Source organism: Crocodylus siamensis, chromosome 5, assembly GCF_052110815.1.
Source record: "Crocodylus siamensis isolate JL-2025a chromosome 5, ASM5211081v1, whole genome shotgun sequence".
Classification (NCBI taxonomy): Eukaryota; Metazoa; Chordata; order Crocodylia; family Crocodylidae; genus Crocodylus; species Crocodylus siamensis.
Genome location: NC_143399.1, coordinates 201,768,056 through 201,783,554, shown reverse-complemented (window position 1 = coordinate 201,783,554; position 15,499 = coordinate 201,768,056). Strand labels below are relative to the sequence as shown.

The following is a 15,499-nucleotide window of genomic DNA, read 5'->3' as shown; positions in this document are numbered from 1 at the left end:
ATGCAAAAATACTTGTAATGGGTTAATAGTCCTGGATGGATATCTGGCTGGGGTATTATGATCCCAGCACTTGCTCCTACCCAGGGCAGGGAGTCGGATTTGATGATCTGTTCAGGTCCCTTCGGACCCTAGAAACTATGAAACAGCAACCCACGCAGTAGTAGCGAGACAGCCGCAGAGGAGACATCAGATGAAAACCACACAGATGATCCACAGTTCCACTTCCGAGAATCACTATTTGCAACCGGCCACGGGAGGCGACAGGCCGACTTCACAGGCCATCCCGGACGTCTGCCGCGACCGCCACGGCTCAAACGCAGACGCGTTGCAAGCAGCATCAGCGTTCGCGGCAGCGTCGCCTCCCGAGTCCTGGAATATTTGGAGAGCAATGTTTTTTATTTCTTACCGTTATTTCTCAGTTGAGTGTTTCATCCAGTGGGGGGGGGGGTTGTCCCTTAGCTATAGTATTATTTTTTAGGCCCATCATTTATTTGAATAAAACTGAAATAAATGGAATTTTGTGTCATTTATGTTTTTAATGAATTGTTTTGCGATGACAGCTTCATTTCTGAAGCTTCCACTGAGTCTGCTGCATACTGACACTCAGCGACAGGCCGGCTCTGGCAGAGGGTGCCACCAGGGGTTTGCCACTGTTTCCCCCTCACGGGTGGGGCCGAGGAAGCTCCGATGCGGAAGCCAGGCTCACCAGCGAGGAGTGCGGCTAGCCCCTTCGTGGATCCGACTCATCAGCCAGAGGGGATTTCAGGAAGCCCCCCCGGAGGAGCGGGCCGGGAGAGGCGCTGCCCTCCCCCAGGGCGCCGGCGGAAGAGGAGACTCGGGCCGCACCGGGGCCCACCCCAAACCCGGAAGTCACGTGGCCGCCCGGCGGCGCCGCGCCACGCTGACTCAGCACTTTCCGGCCCCCGCCCGGCGGCGGCAGCGCGCGGACGTCACAGAAGACGACCCCACCTCCGCCCCCTCGCACGCGATTGGCTGGAAGCGGATGCGCCGGGAGGCGTAGTGCGGCGTGGGCGGGCCGAAGGCTCAGCCCCGCGCCTCCGGCCAATAAGAGCGGAGGGGGCGGAGCGCGCGGGCAGAAGCCGGCCGGCGTCGGGTCCCGTCTGTGCGAGCTGCTCGGGTCGTGTCTGAGCCGTGAGTGCGGGGCGGGGGCTGGGCTGGCCCAGCCGGGTGGGACGCGTGGCTGGGGGCCGTGCGGGAGACCCTAGCCAGCTTTGACCTTGGCAGCGCCCTGGGTGCCTTCAAGGTCATGGGCATGGAGGATGTGCGGGGGCCCCTCCCTGCTCAGCGAAGGGGCTGAGGTGACTTGTCCCCCGGCCCTGTGACGCCGGGCGGCCCCTGGCTCCCCAGATGTCTGCAGCCAGATGAGCTGTGTCCTACCCCCCCCCCCCCGGGCGTGTGTGTGATGGGGGGTGACTTTCAACCCCAGCCTGGGGCAGATGTTGAATATCGGCATCTGCACACAGGAAACAGCACGAGGCCTGTATCATGCGTGGGATCAAATGGCTTTTTTGGGGGGTTTTGGGGTTTTTTTTTCATTGCAAGATAAATAGGCCAGTGCTTAAAGCTGTATGGAAATACCGTTGCGACCCTGCCTTCGCTCAGGAGAGCGAGTTTCGCGGCAGCAGAGCGCTGATTTGCTCCGTGACGCGCAGGCTGTGTTGCTTTGTGCCGCCCCCACCCCGTTAGACATGCCCGACCTGCTGCCTCCTCCCCGATCAGCTCAGCAGTTACCCCGTCCCTTCAGTCAGCTGAACTGTCTCGAGCGGGCGTTGAACTCAGTTTCCTGGGAACACGGTGGTAGCGAAGCCGGTGAGCCGTGTTTCGCCGGTCTGGGTAATCCCTCGTGCGAGCCACGCTCTTCCCTTTAGGAGCAGCTGCTGTTTTTCAGCCGAAATCCAGAGCTCTTCTGATTTGCAGATGAAATGGCACAGAGCAAGCAAAGGTCACTGGTGTCGTGAGAGTGGATTTGATTTGTACAAGGCAGATGGGTCCCACGGGACCTCCAAGCCAACCCCCTGAAGGCTCAATACGAGTATTCGGTCCAGGAGCTATCTTCTGCTTCAATGATGCGCTGAGTCGGATATAATAGAAATCCCAAAAGCAGAATATGCTAGAGAGAGTTTTAGCTGCTTGTCAGAGGTGTGGCTGGCCTGTTGTAGTGGCTTATCTCTTCTCTACCCCCCTCCACTCAAACTCGTTCATAAGAATTTTTTTCTTCTAATATCCCGGGCAAGCACAGCCCCATGAAACGAATCTGACTAAAGCAGCACTGGGGAGTGGGGGGTGGCTGTCCTGTCTTTGTGAACGTGCACACACGTGTGCATGTCTCGCAGTCTCCCCCATTTCCTGTCTAACTTTGCATTGGCGTGAAGCGTCCGATTCCAACTGGTGACCATAGAAGTGCTGGGAATAGGCGTCATTTCTACATCGAGCTGTCTCAAGATCATTAGCTAACTAATTTCCGTGTTATCTCGCTTAATAAGCAATATTTCTATGCAAGTGTTCTCCTTAAGGTCTTAGTCTTGTGCTTGTAGACTGAACTCGGTTAGCATGGGAGTGTGTTCACGTAGTAAAGTGCCTGGAGTATTAGTCGGTCCACACTGGCTCATCAGGGCAAGTTTGGGTTTTCTAGCTCTAATATTTGGCTTGTAGCTGAATATAGTGAAGAGTAACCTGTTTTCAATACCTACTGGATGTTCAAGGTCATATTTTAGAGAAGTCTTAAAACTAACAAAAATATTGGGGAAATGCCACCTTCTCATGCAAAGACTTCTTCCTCTCCACAGTCACCATGACGTCCAGCCAGGAATCTGTTCTCTCTACCTATGAGACTGATGACAGTCCCACATCCAAGCTGATCAGAAAGTCCAAAGATGCTCCATTTGTCCCACTTGGTAAGTCTCATTTGTCAGTCCAGTCTTCTGTAATAAGACAACCTGGGGAAAATACAGAGTTGCACAAGTGTTCTGGTAATGAAGGGAGGTGAATGCCATAAACTTAGTCACTGCAGACCGGAAAGTACTTCGAAATGAAAGTACTTCGAAATGATACTTCCTCATGAGACCTAGTCCTGTAGTCATTGTATACTTCCTGCCTTACAAAGGAGTGTGCCTGACTTTCACCTAACAGCTCTTTTAAATACCCTTGCAGGAACAGGACTCTTTCTGCTTTTTTTTTAACTTCCATTTGAAAGACTTGGCTTGCATGGATACACCCCTTACTTCCCATTTTGGATAGTGGATTACATATATTCTGAGAAAAGTATTTTCCCACAAGCTTAAAAGTCTGGCAGCCACTTCAGAGTCCCTTTTCCTGTCTTCTCCTCAAGCTTCAAAATGGATCTTACAATAAAAAGGGAACAGAAAAAGCTAAAATAACCTGGTCTAAACCCTTACAGCAAAACTCATGATAGATTTTTTTTTGGGGGGGGGGAGTAGTTTAGTTATTAATGGCCATTAATCTCTGCTATTAATCTTTATCTGCCAAAGAAAAGGTTTGGAGTAGCATTGTAACACAGCAGACACACTTCACTTATTGTGGACACTTCTCCAGTTAGGAATTGCACTGAAAATGCCAGCTTTGCTTTGCACAGAAACCAAGTAGGCATCACACTAATGTTATGGCTGGTGGCCTAAAGGTGAAATACTGTATTCATCACCAGTCCTAGTTGCCCTGACCACAGGATTGTGCTCTAAGCTCCTGGAACATGCTGATGGTATAACAGAACTTCTGTACTTGTGCAATTTTTTGCAAGTTCGGTTTGAAACAGGTTTGCAGACTCTGAAGTCCAAACAACTTGGATTTTCCCCATAATTTTAACGCCTGTCCATGGATAATTTGACCCCAAATAGGACGCCACTAGTTCTCATCAAGCAGAAACTGTAAACCCACGCGTTTATTCCTCTACAGCAGCAGTCCTCAATCTGGTCTGTGTACCACCAGCGGTACACAGACAACCTATTAGTGGTACCTGTTAACAGATTTATTACAACTACTTTGTATGACAAAAATTTGCTGGTGGTACTTAAGGTTGTATCGTTTTAAATTGGTGGTGCAGAATCTGTTAGCGTTTGGAAGCCGCTATTTTAGAAAGTAGGTGTTCCAGCAATCTAAGCAACTGGCCTTGTGTAAGTTCTTCCTAAGAAACTGTTGGCTACACCTGATTGCAGATACAGAATAAAACTGCCAGAAATGGAGGACTATAGGATCTAGACCACATGAGAAACCTTCTATTTATATAAAATATACTTTTTATATATTTTTAAATTTTATGTAGGTATATAATAATATAAAACTTCTAAAGAAGCACTCAGTAGACTGAACCATATAGGTGATACCTCTCTCTCTAAGGTTCAGCATACTGAGTGCCCCTGTAGAAGAGTTAGTTTAGAGCAGCGGTTCCCAGTCTGTGGTGCAGGTACCGCCAGTGGTACGCAGACAACCTGTGTGTGGTATGCTTTAACAGATTTATTATAATTACTTTATATGGCAAAAATTTGCTGGTGGTATTTTAGGTTGAACTGAAAGTTGGTGATGGCACTCGAGGTTGTATCATTTTAAACTGGTGGTGCACAACCTGTCAGAGTTTGGGAACTGCTGGTTTAGAGGAGTGTCTGTAGAAGAGTTCAAATGAATTGCACCTTCCTTGAAGGTGGCTTCTGTCAAACTCTACCCTCCGAAGCAGGGAAGTAACACGTGATTTATGTCACATGCCCGTGTTCCAGTGCATTAAGGTCAAACTCGACACACACACCAAAAATAGCAGCTAAAGGTTGTGGGCATGTGCACTGCGAAACTTAGCACCGCTCTTGGGACACGAATGTAGTCGGGACCTCACAGTCAAATTTGAACCAGTTTTTGTCTGAGAAGGTGGCTGGTAGCTTGCGCTTGTCAGGAACTGCCACAGATATCAAAGTGGCCCTGATATCTTGAGGCTTCTAGGCTCAGTGTCAGCTTAGAGGGAGTGTCATTGCAGCAGCATAATACATCTCTTTCTCTCTAAACTCGGTTCTCCTGTAAGAGAGTGCCAAAATCAGGATGTGATCCTGTCTGGACTGACTTGTGGATTAAGTTAACATGTCAATGTAGTAAAAATGAATAGTGCCCAGGTATTTGCATTTTCTAGTTACTGTCCTTAATGTTCATAGGGCTAAACACTGCTTTTATAATGGATTTTTTGGTGGGGGGGCTTACGTCAGTTGCTGATCTCTTTCTAAATTTTGTGAGATAAAGAACTTAAAGTCTTGTTTGTTCTCTGTTTATAGGATTAGCAGGCTTGACTGGAATAGTAGCCTATGGACTCTACAAACTGAAACACAGAGGAGATACGAAGATGTCCGTTCACCTGATTCATATGCGTGTGGGAGCCCAGGGCTTTGTTGTAGGAGCCCTTACATGTGGTACGTCCAAAACAGAAAGCTGTTCTCGAGCATTGGTTAATTCTGAATAATGGCAAACTTTTCCTTGACAGGGGCTAATGCAGTCATTTTGCAAAGTTTTTCACAAAGGTATTTTATATAAACCAGTGCAGCTGGATATGGTTAACTTTGCAAGGGCTTCCTCTGGCATCTACTGGGGCTGAGCTCACAAACTGGGTTGTTCTGCTAAATATAATGACTTTTAGAGGAAGCCTGGTATCTTGGTAGCCAAGTTGATAGCATTTGATCTTGTGTACATATGCTCCAATGCCTTATACTACATCACCACTACAGTTTTTATTAAACACCGTGGTGTTTTGAGAGGTGCTAAGAACTCGTGGCTCACTAAGAACAGGACAGATGTCCAGCATCTTATGAGTTTTCTGTCAGGTTCTCCAAACTTCTGGTATCTCCAGAGTTGGCAAGTAAACTTCAGGTTCAGAATTGTCAAATATGGGATAAGGACAATGATCACTAAAACAAACATGAAGGGTTGAGAGCAGAAGCATTTTTATATATGAGGTTTTTGCAGTCACTTATTAGGCGGAAGATGTTAACCAGCTCCTGAGCATTTAATACAAATTAACTTACCCCAACTTTAATATTGTACTGTTGGGGTTAAAAGCACACAAAAAAGACAAAGCTCGAGTAGTTAAGATTATCTGATCTTCCATACGTGTATGTAATTATTCCTGTCAAATGCTTCCAGGAAGAGCACGCATCGGCTGCTGAAACTTCCTTAACCTGACAAAGAGTTTTTGAACCGAAAGCTTGCTTAAAAATTGTTCCCCAGCTATCTAAGTTGGTCTAATAAAAGATATTGGATTCACCCAAAGAACCTTGATGTCTGTTTCCCAAGGCGTTCGGTGCAGAAAGTCTGTATTAAGATTGCAGCCCTGCAGGTCTTGCTGTCTTGTATTCAGTAGCTTCCATGTGAGGGAGAGGACCAACTTTTAAAATGCTACAGCTAACTGAAACCTAGCATTTCATGAGGTAGTCTAGCCTGTTCCCAGACAACATTACATTATGCATATTGAGTACTAGCTGCTGTTGGCTGGCTACACCTTCTTCTTAGGGTCTTTTTGGAATGTAACCCTCCAATTTCAGGATATGACTGGAACAAAATGCAAATTTCAAGACTTGACTTTGCCCTATAGTAGGTACACCAGGGTGGTGGTGTGAAGGGAGTGGGGTGAGGTGAGGGCAGCTGTGAAGAGAGAGCAGATCTTCATTTTAACAAGTGTGTTTTGGTTGCTCCCAATAAGGAGAATGTAGGTTAACATTTTCTAGGAACTGTGGTTGGTTACAAACAGTAAAATTTAATAAAAGTATATTAAAGGTCTTTAATATTGCTTGTATCTTTTTTTTCCAGGTGTGCTATATTCCATGTACAAAGAATACTGGGGGAAGCCCAAGGAATAGAAAGAAGATGCCTGGTATCTGTGTGCTGGTGGTGACTTGCTTACTACAGATATACGCCTCACATTGAGGTGTCCTCCTTTTTAGGTGAAGAAAAATAGAGCCAAATGAGGGTTGTGGTTCTACAATACTGTGCATAGCTTGTGCACGGTAGCGGCCTTGCAGTCTGAATCCCGGTGCAGGCGGGTGGTGAGTTACTACCGTCTGGCTCTTTGGGATTCATTTGTTACCATACACCAGCTATTAGTGGATATTGTAGAGCTTAATCCCTTTCCACTTCCCTCCTCCATGCACACCCCCTCTGCTCCCCCTAACACACACCCCACACGCGCACATACTGAGTTGGCAGCTTCTGAGTCTCTTGTCCAAGAAGACAAGGCTTGAATCAACTTGGAGACTGAGTTACCTGCTTGCATGCAGAGTGACCTGCAGTTTATGGCTAAGGCACTAAGGGGACAGCAAAATGGAAAACTATTTCTCCTGCTGTCTGCTCCTGTCTCTTAGGCAAAAGCACTTCAGTCTCTGGAAGCTGTCATTCTGGCACTCTTCTCTTGCATATTTTAAAGACATTAAATCTGTTGGGTTTTTTTTTTTCTTTTAATTATTATTTAAAGTCAGAAGTGAGCATTTTGCAGTAGACACATCTATTTAAACACAGTATTTATTCAGTCTTAACAAACTGAAGCACAGAAACCCCATTTGGATAGGCTGCGGACTGCACTTTTTTGGGGTGGAGGACTATGGTTTTTGTAACGGCGTATGGCCATGCTCCGGGCGCGTGATGCAACACTGCACACATCTCTCCTGAAACCTAGAACTGTACTTTCGGAGCAATGCGTTTTTTTTTTTTCTTTAGGATTAAACCACACAGCTTGACTCCTTGAATTTTTAGTTTTTAAGCAGCAGCTCCTAGAGGGCTTAGACCTCGCTCCTCCATTGCCCTTGAGTTGTGAAGTGCTTCCTCCAAAGTCACCATTTTACATTATTTTTTTTATATTCAAGCCTGGTGCCTTCATAGGTAGGAAAGGCACAAGCGTAATGAATGGGTAGACGCCCTCCCCTTCTAACTCGCATCCATTCCACGGGGGCAGCTGGTTGTGTAATGGTATCTGTTGTAATAAAGTGTGTGCCTCCCCACGCGTGAGCCTTGTTCTGTGGGAAATGACAGGGCTCGAATGGGACTGGAGGGACGCTGGGACCTGAAAGACCTTCCCTTTTGCTGAAGAGGAAGCTGAATGTGAGGGTGGTGGGTAGGGCGAGCAAAGCAGCATCTTCCCCCTGCCTGCGTGGGGAAGCTGAGCCCAGGGAAAGCCGTTCCTTGTGTTGCCGGTAGAGGAGCGGGGCGAGGGAAGCCCATTGCTGGCTTGGGCACAGCCAGTCCTTGCCAAATCTCTTTTTTATCACGTGTCTAGGAGACAACGAGCCCCGTTCTGCATAGCAGGACCGCCTGAATTACAGACGTTTTGTTCCCTGTCCAGGACAGCACAGGTTCTGACTCCATTGCACGTGCTCGTTGCGGGGCGCACACTTTTCAGGATGCGTGCAAACGGACAGGTGCACGCCTGCCCCCGGAGAGGTGGTGGGCCCTCCATCCTGAACTGCACTGACTGCTGTCGGGGCTCAAAGCCAGCAGGAGCTGGGTCACTTGCTGCGTGCCAGGCGCTGCCTTCCGGCTGGGGCTGGTCCTGCGGGGGGCAAGGCGGTTGCACTGGATAGTCCCCCACCACCCAATTTTCTAGCATGCAGAAAAAGGGCTCTGCCCTTTCCCACACCCCACAATGTGTGTGGGGGAGGGGTGGGGGGAGCATTTATCCCATCCCCCCCACCCCTGCCCTCCACCAGCTGCAAAAGCCCCTCCTTCGCGGAGACCCCTCCTTTCCAGCAGCTGTCGTAAACCCCCCGCCTTGCTTTCCGGCCAGCCCCGGGCGCAGCGCCCCGGAAGTCGTCGCCGTGGAGATGGTTGCCGCGGCAACCGCGTCCTGCTCCAGCCTGGGTGGGGCGGGGCCTGCGGCGCGGAGCCAGGTGAGTGCGGGGGCGGGGGTGCACCTTGCAGACTGACTGCAGCACCTGGGGGGGCACGCGGGGGGGGCTGCAGGGGACCCCAACCCTAAAATGAGTATAGGGGTTTGTGCAAAAATAATAATAGTAATCAAATAATTAAAAAAAAACAAAACAATAAGATAAGAATAATGAAAGCATAACAAAAGGAATAAAACGAAAAGAAAAGGCAAGCCAGGCTTGCATTAAATTACATTGAATTAAATAATAAGAATAATGAAAAAAGAATTAAAAAAGAAGAAAAAGCAAGCTGGGCTACCATTAAGTTACATTAAATTAAATAATAAGGAAAGTTAAAACAGAAAAGAAAAAGCAAGCTGGGTTTGCATTAAATTACATTACATTAAGTAATAAGGAAAGAAAAAGAATTTTAAAAAGAGAAGAAAAAGCAAGCTGGGCTTGCATTCAGTTAAATTAAACAATAAGAATAATGAAAAAGAATGAAAAGAAAAAGCAAGCCAGGCTTGCATTAAATTACATTAAATTAAATAATAAGAATAATGAAAGAAAAAAAAAAAGAGAAAGCAAGCTGGGCTTACGCTGAATTAAAGTAAAGAAGAAGAAGAGTGAAAGAAGAAGAATAAAAAGAAAAGAAAAAGCAAACCTTGCATTAAATTAAATTAAATATTAAGAATAATAAAAGAATCAGGATAAAAAGGGGAAAAAAAGCAAGCCGGGCTTGCCCAGTGCTCGGGGGCGAAGAGCAAGTGGCTGGGGACGTGGCAGGACCGTCTCTCGCCCGAGCAGCGCGAGGGGTCCCGCGTGCCGTGGCCGCGCGTCGGCGCCCACTCGGGTGGTCGAGTCCGCTGGAGCGCGGGAATTGCCTCCGCGTCTTGGGCGCCGGCGTCCCTCGGCTTCAAGCTGGCAGCGGGCTTGGGGGGGCTTTACTTAAACTTTGTCAAACGAGTGCTAGTTCAAGCGCCCCCGCCACCATGTGAGGCGCGGGGCCACTGATACACGAGACGCTGTGGCACTTTAATTAGAGCGGCTCTTGGAGCTGCTCTAATTAAAATGCTGCCCCCCCCCCACCGAGGGTAAAAATGTCATATTTGTTTAGATTTAGGTTAAATATTAGGAAAGTTGAGGTTAGATACAAGAACAACCTTTCTCCCTAGGAGGGTGGTAAAGCACCGGGACGGAGAGGTGGTGGGATCTCCATCCTTGGAGGTTTTTAGGCAAAACCCTGCAGGAAGAAAACCCAGCAAAAGCAAGGCCCTGGGTTTTTTTAAGGGGGTCTCATGTTGGTGGGAGGGGGGCTCAAATCCATCACCCACTGCCCCCAGGTTGACGACGTTTGGGAGCCACAGAAATCAAGAGATCAGATGACAGAAGACAGGGCAGGACGGGAGGGGTGTTAGCATCAGCCCCCGTGTGCAATTCCCAAGCCAGACCCAGAGATTTCCCATAAGGATCCACAGCGTCGAACTACCTTGCCGTGCCGGGGTCTTTCCTGGGGCTTTGCACAGGAAAGACTCGCTCTAAGCAGTCAAGTGCAAGCCCCCAGCCGGCATCTTGAACCCCCGCAGGTGAAATCTTCGCGGGGAGTCATGCCTCGATGAGGACGTGGCTTAGGTTGCCAATGGAGCGATCTGGATGGGAGTTTGAATGCGGTGACCGAACGTGAGACCAGGGAGAAGCCAGCGCAATGTTTTAAAATTGCAATCGAAAGGAAAAAAAAAAAGGGGAACGATACTGAGAGGTTCCTGGTCCTCCGGATCCCTTTGCCATAAATGGGGTCAGAACAGGATTTTTTTACTCCATGGTATGGACTGTGGGGTTTTGCCCTCCTCTGTAGCGGGGGGCCTGGCCCGCTTCCTCTCCAGCACACTTAACCCTTGCGGCAGCAGGACGCTGACCACTGTTGTCCCCCTGCTTTACCTGTGGCAGGGTAGGGTGCTATCCCTAGTGTCATTTTAGTAATACGTTAAACAAGGATGTGTATGGGACGGTTTGGATAGGGATGTTCCCACCTCAGGCAGGGATGGGACTAGGTGCGACCTCCAGGCCCTTGCCAGCCTTATTTTTCTATGTTTCTATAATGCGGTGGTCTGAGAGAAATATACCTGTGTTATTTACTCTTTTGAGACCACGACTTTGGACGTTAATATTATTGATTATTTATATCAGGCCAGTTGTGGTCCAAGGACTTTACAGACTGTTAGGATTATGCTGCCAGAAGAGTTGGCATCCCAGATGAAGGGTGTTTGTGCCCAAAAGCTTGCCATTAAAGAAAAAGTTTTTCCAAAAATCTTGTTGATCTAATAAAGATGTCACCTCTACCACGAGCCCTGGTTGCATCCCAGAGGGATGTCAAACAAAGGGAGGATGATGGAAAGAAGCCAAAGCCAAGGCCAAAAACATAGCAAGGTCTCAAAAGGGACCGGGCATTTATATGGGAGGCAAGAATATCTAGAGTTATAGCAGTCAATGCAAAGGGATTTTGGGAGAGATTGAATGACATGCCTGAGGTCTCCAGGGTCTTCCCATCCCTAGTAATTAGGCGGTCATGGGCCAGTTATTGCACATTGCCCAATTTGAGTTTCTTGTGCCTCCACCCTGAAGCATCTGATGATAAATCTCTGCTGGCAGCAGGATACTGGAGCAGCTAAACTCGGAGTTTGCTGCCATATGGCCGTTCCTATGCTTTTAATGGCAGCCAAAATCTAGTGCACTCTCGTTAGTACCCTGACTTGGGTTGTTTGGATTTTCTCTTTAAATGATTTAGTTACAGCACCTGAGGTGTCCCCGTGGTTACAGTGGCCTCGGGACTGATTTGACTTGATGTGATTTAGTTATTATTTTTCTTAAACCTGAGGCCTCTTACTAGTGGCAAAGATACATTTGTAGGCTCTCTTGGTAAAAACAAAACAAAACAAAAAAAAACAACATTTGAAGGAGGTGAGTTTGGATGAATAGGAGAGCATCAGGGAAAAGGTGGCATATACCAAATTGCAGAAGTGAAAAAAGGGCATACTGGGGCCTTCGGAGGAGGCTAATTTTAAACATGCTGCCACTCTATAACCTTGAGAAATTTTTCTCCCCCTTGTTTTGCTTTTAGTAACCAATGGAGTCGGATAAAGGAGTGAATGAACATTTAAAGCTCCAGTTTAAGGCTCTACAGGAGCTGCAGCAGAAGAGGTTGCAAAATCTGATGGAGAAAAAGAAGGAAAAGAAGCACAGTCAGAAGGGCAACAAGAACAGCCCGCAGGAGACATTCGGAGTCCAGGATGATCTAGATCTGTTTAAGGTAGATGGACTGAAGATATCAGATGAAGACAACAGCAAAAGGTAAATGGTTGAACCCAGAAAAGTAGCCTTACAAAACTCCCGTTGCCTTTAACATACCCACTTGAAGCTGCCCCACACAATGACAGTCCCAGTTTTTTGCCTCTTGGCTACATTGAAATAAACAAGTTATCTTCACCATCTATTAAGTGACACGTAACTGGGATCTGTTTAACTGTGCAGTATTGGCATCAGCAATGGTGAAAAGAAACAGCAGTCAAAAGGCCTGTAATTAAAAGTCTTGAAGTGTTTGGGTGCTGGTTGGCCTCTTGGCTGCTATTAGAAGCTTTGAAAATAAGGGGAGAGCAGTCCTGAAAGTTAGTCTCTCTGCTTATTTTTAAGGCTGTTTATAGCAACTCTCTTGACACAGTCCTCTAAGTCCAAGGTTACTGAACCTTGATGTCTGCAATGATGTTGGGTCTAAAACCACTGATAATCAAACAGCTATAGCCAGGTATAAATGGACCTGTCTTGGAATGGATTAATTGCTTCCGGTCACCAGTGGGGTCCCTCAAGGCTCTGTCCTAGGGCCTATACTATCTAACATCTTCATCAATGATGTGGACATTGGTGTCAGAAGCAGACTGGCCAAGTTTGCTGACGACACCAAACTCTGGGGTAAAGCATCTACACCTGAGGACCGGAGGGTGATCCAGGCTGACCTGGACAGGCTCAGGAAATGGGCAGACGAGAAACTTATGGTGTTTAACACCGAAAAATGCAAGGGTCTCCACCTTGGGAGGAAAAACCTGCAGCATCCTTATAGGCTCGGCAGTGCTACGCTGGTTAGCACTACAGATGAAAGGGACTTGGGGGTCATGGTTGACCACAAGATGAACATAAGCCTTCAGTGTGATGCTGCGGCTAGTAAAGCGACCAAAACGCTGGCTTGCATCCATAGATGCTTCTCGAGCAAATCCCGGGACGTCATTCTCCCCTTGTACTCGGCCTTGGGGAGGTCACAGCTGGAGTACTGCATCCAGTTTTGGGCTCCACAATTGAAAAAGGATGTGGAGAAGCTTGAGAGAGTCCAGAGGAGAGCCACGCGCATGATCAGAGGTCAGGAAAACAGATCTTACGATGATAAGCTGAGAGCCATGGGGCTCTTCAGCCTGGAAAAGCGCAGGCTCAGGGGTGACTTGATGGCCACCTATAAGTTTATCAGGGGTGACCACCAGGATCTGGGAGAAGGTCTGTTCACCAGAGCGCCCCAAGGGCTGACAAGATCGAACGGTCACAAACTCCACCAGGACCGATTCAGGCTGGACATGAGGAAGAACTTCTTCACTGTCCGAACCCCCAAGGTCTGGAATAGACGGCCGCCGGAGGCGGTTCAAGCACCCACTTTGAACGCCTTCAGGATACATTTGGATGCTTATCTTGCTGGGATCCTATGACCCCAGCTGACTTCCTGCCCCTGGGGCAGGGGGCTGGACTGAATGATCTTCCGGGGTCCCGTCCAGCCCAAATGTCTATGAAATCTATGACACTCTGATACTATTAGAAGCACCAAAATGATGGGCATTGGTCAGTGTTGATGCTACTAATACCACAACGGTGACTGCAATGTACTTAAACGCTGCTTACATTAAGTGTATGTGGGTGCGTCTACACGAGAGGTTTGCTGCATGGTAGACTAATTACCTGGAGAGTAAATGTCACGTGTTGACATGTGCATCCGTATTAAGCTGGAGCAAATTAATTTACTCTGCAGCAGGATAGTACTTGTAAATACTAGTAAAAAATGCTGCACGTTTGATGCGCGTTAGACGCTGCCATGGCTAGCTGGAGCATGAGGGTGTTTCAGTGCAGGGGCTGCCTGCCAACTAGCCGCATGCTGAAGCACCCTTATGCCCCAGCCAGCCCCTCCACAGTACGTTGACCCAGCGGGGAGTAGCCATGGGCTGGCAAGCTGACCCCCGGAGCTCCCTGCCAGGTGCAGTTGCTTTGATCCAGCTCAACATGCTGTGGTCCCATGTGTACGTGCAAATGGCACATCCAAGAGCAATAAACTCTGGAGCAGTAAGCTCCAGAGGTTATTTCTTCGCATCAATATGCACGTGTAGATGTCCCCTGTAAGTGCATATTCTGTATATGTGTGTAGGCTTTTCTAATCCCAAGGTTAAGAAGTGGTTGGGGAGTCTGGTTTCCCTAGATCACTTCTTATTCTGGAAATGTGGGTCTGATAAATTCAAAACCTGTTATTTACCTATTTTCCTACTAGCACATCACAGTTAATCTGAGATGTGTATGAGAATTAGATTTCTGATTCATCTGAGTTCTCTTTCCTCTTTGTATTCTGTGTCTCATGTATACTATGTATGTAGTAACCAGAGCCGGTACAGCTTTGTCCAGGAAAAAAAATTGAACAATGTGTATGTTTTTTCCAGACTGTCAGGGCTCAAAGCGATCAGTAGCTGTTCAATTTGCTGCAAGCCAGCCTTGTTCATAATAGCCTTTTGAAAGCATTCCCTCAAGCTCAAAAGTCACCACCCACCTACACACACTCTCTGTTTATTCTACTCTCTCCATCCTCTCCTTTAAATTAGGTTTGTCTTGGTTAGGACATACTGCTCAGCTTGTCATCCTTCTGCTAACATTTATTCATCTCTTTCCTTCATTCTCCCTGCTTCCATTTGGTCGACCTCTTGCACCCTGAGCTTAAATATAGCTTGAGTCTTTGTCAGGACCTTCAGCACAAGGCCATCCTAGGTCATTCTTCTTCTCAGAACATCTCCTCTGCCTTTAATTTTGTCCATAAAACCCATGTCTTTTGGCGACCTCTCCAGAGCTGACCTCTGCTCCTCCCTCCTTTCTGCCTTAGTTTATTTTCAAATTTGATAAATGTAGAGCCTGATACAATGCAGGTATTGCAGATGAAAACCTATTGCACGTACCATTAGGACTTTAATCCACTTCCATCAAAACTGATACTGGTCACGTTTTGGAAACTAGTTCTGAAGAAAACTGGTGAAAAATCAAAACGGGTGCATTACAGTTTGGATTGTCTCTCCTGATATAGTCCATACTTACTCTATAATGTATTTTAAGTACAAGTGTATGTCTGAATTAAATTTGCACTACGTTGCTGTATATGGGATTATATATGAATGTGGGGACGACACTTTTCACTGCTGCTACATATTTTGCTTTTCTTTTTAAATCCAGAGCAGGTTTGAACTCATTTGATTTGAGGACTGATGATAGGAACACACCTCTTAATCCTGTGTGTTTTGAATCTTTTCTTGAGTGGGATTTTATATGCCAGTCATTCCAGCGATTTGTCACTTTTACAATGT

General features: G+C 47.2%; 2 protein-coding genes across 4 annotated transcripts in view; both read left to right on the top strand.

The window, feature by feature from the left end:
* Window positions 1–1,035: 1,035 nt before the first annotated feature.
* HIGD1A (HIG1 hypoxia inducible domain family member 1A) lies at window positions 1,036–7,996 on the top strand. Its single transcript, XM_090047881.1, has 4 exons — window positions 1,036–1,152; window positions 2,808–2,915; window positions 5,286–5,420; window positions 6,811–7,996. Exons 2-4 carry the CDS (start codon window positions 2,813–2,815, stop codon window positions 6,858–6,860), a joined length of 288 nt encoding a protein of 95 aa, XP_089904007.1. The 5' UTR covers window positions 1,036–1,152; window positions 2,808–2,812; the 3' UTR covers window positions 6,861–7,996.
* Window positions 7,997–8,592: 596 nt separating this feature from the next.
* CCDC13 (coiled-coil domain containing 13) overlaps window positions 8,593–15,499 on the top strand; it is a 36,978-nt gene continuing 30,071 nt past the window's right edge. For 2 of the 3 annotated variants that reach the window (XM_090047878.1, XM_090047879.1), the window contains exons 1-2: window positions 8,594–8,879; window positions 11,974–12,203. In XM_090047878.1, coding sequence (XP_089904004.1) covers window positions 11,980–12,203 — 224 coding nt within the window. In that variant the 5' untranslated portion in view covers window positions 8,594–8,879; window positions 11,974–11,979. Of the gene's footprint in view, window positions 8,880–11,973; window positions 12,204–15,499 lie in introns of all 3 variants that reach the window. The other variant, XM_090047880.1, reaches the window with a different exon arrangement.

Bases quoted from the DNA above. Each gene is read 5' to 3' on its own strand.
- HIGD1A (XM_090047881.1), top strand. From the start codon at position 2,813: ATGACGTCCAGCCAGGAATCTGTTCTCTCTACCTATGAGACTGATGAC. The intron at 2,916-5,285 runs GTAAGTCTCATT...CTCTGTTTATAG, and splicing joins TGCTCCATTTGTCCCACTTG to GATTAGCAGGCTTGACTGGA. The intron at 5,421-6,810 runs GTACGTCCAAAA...TTTTTTTTCCAG, and splicing joins TGTAGGAGCCCTTACATGTG to GTGTGCTATATTCCATGTAC.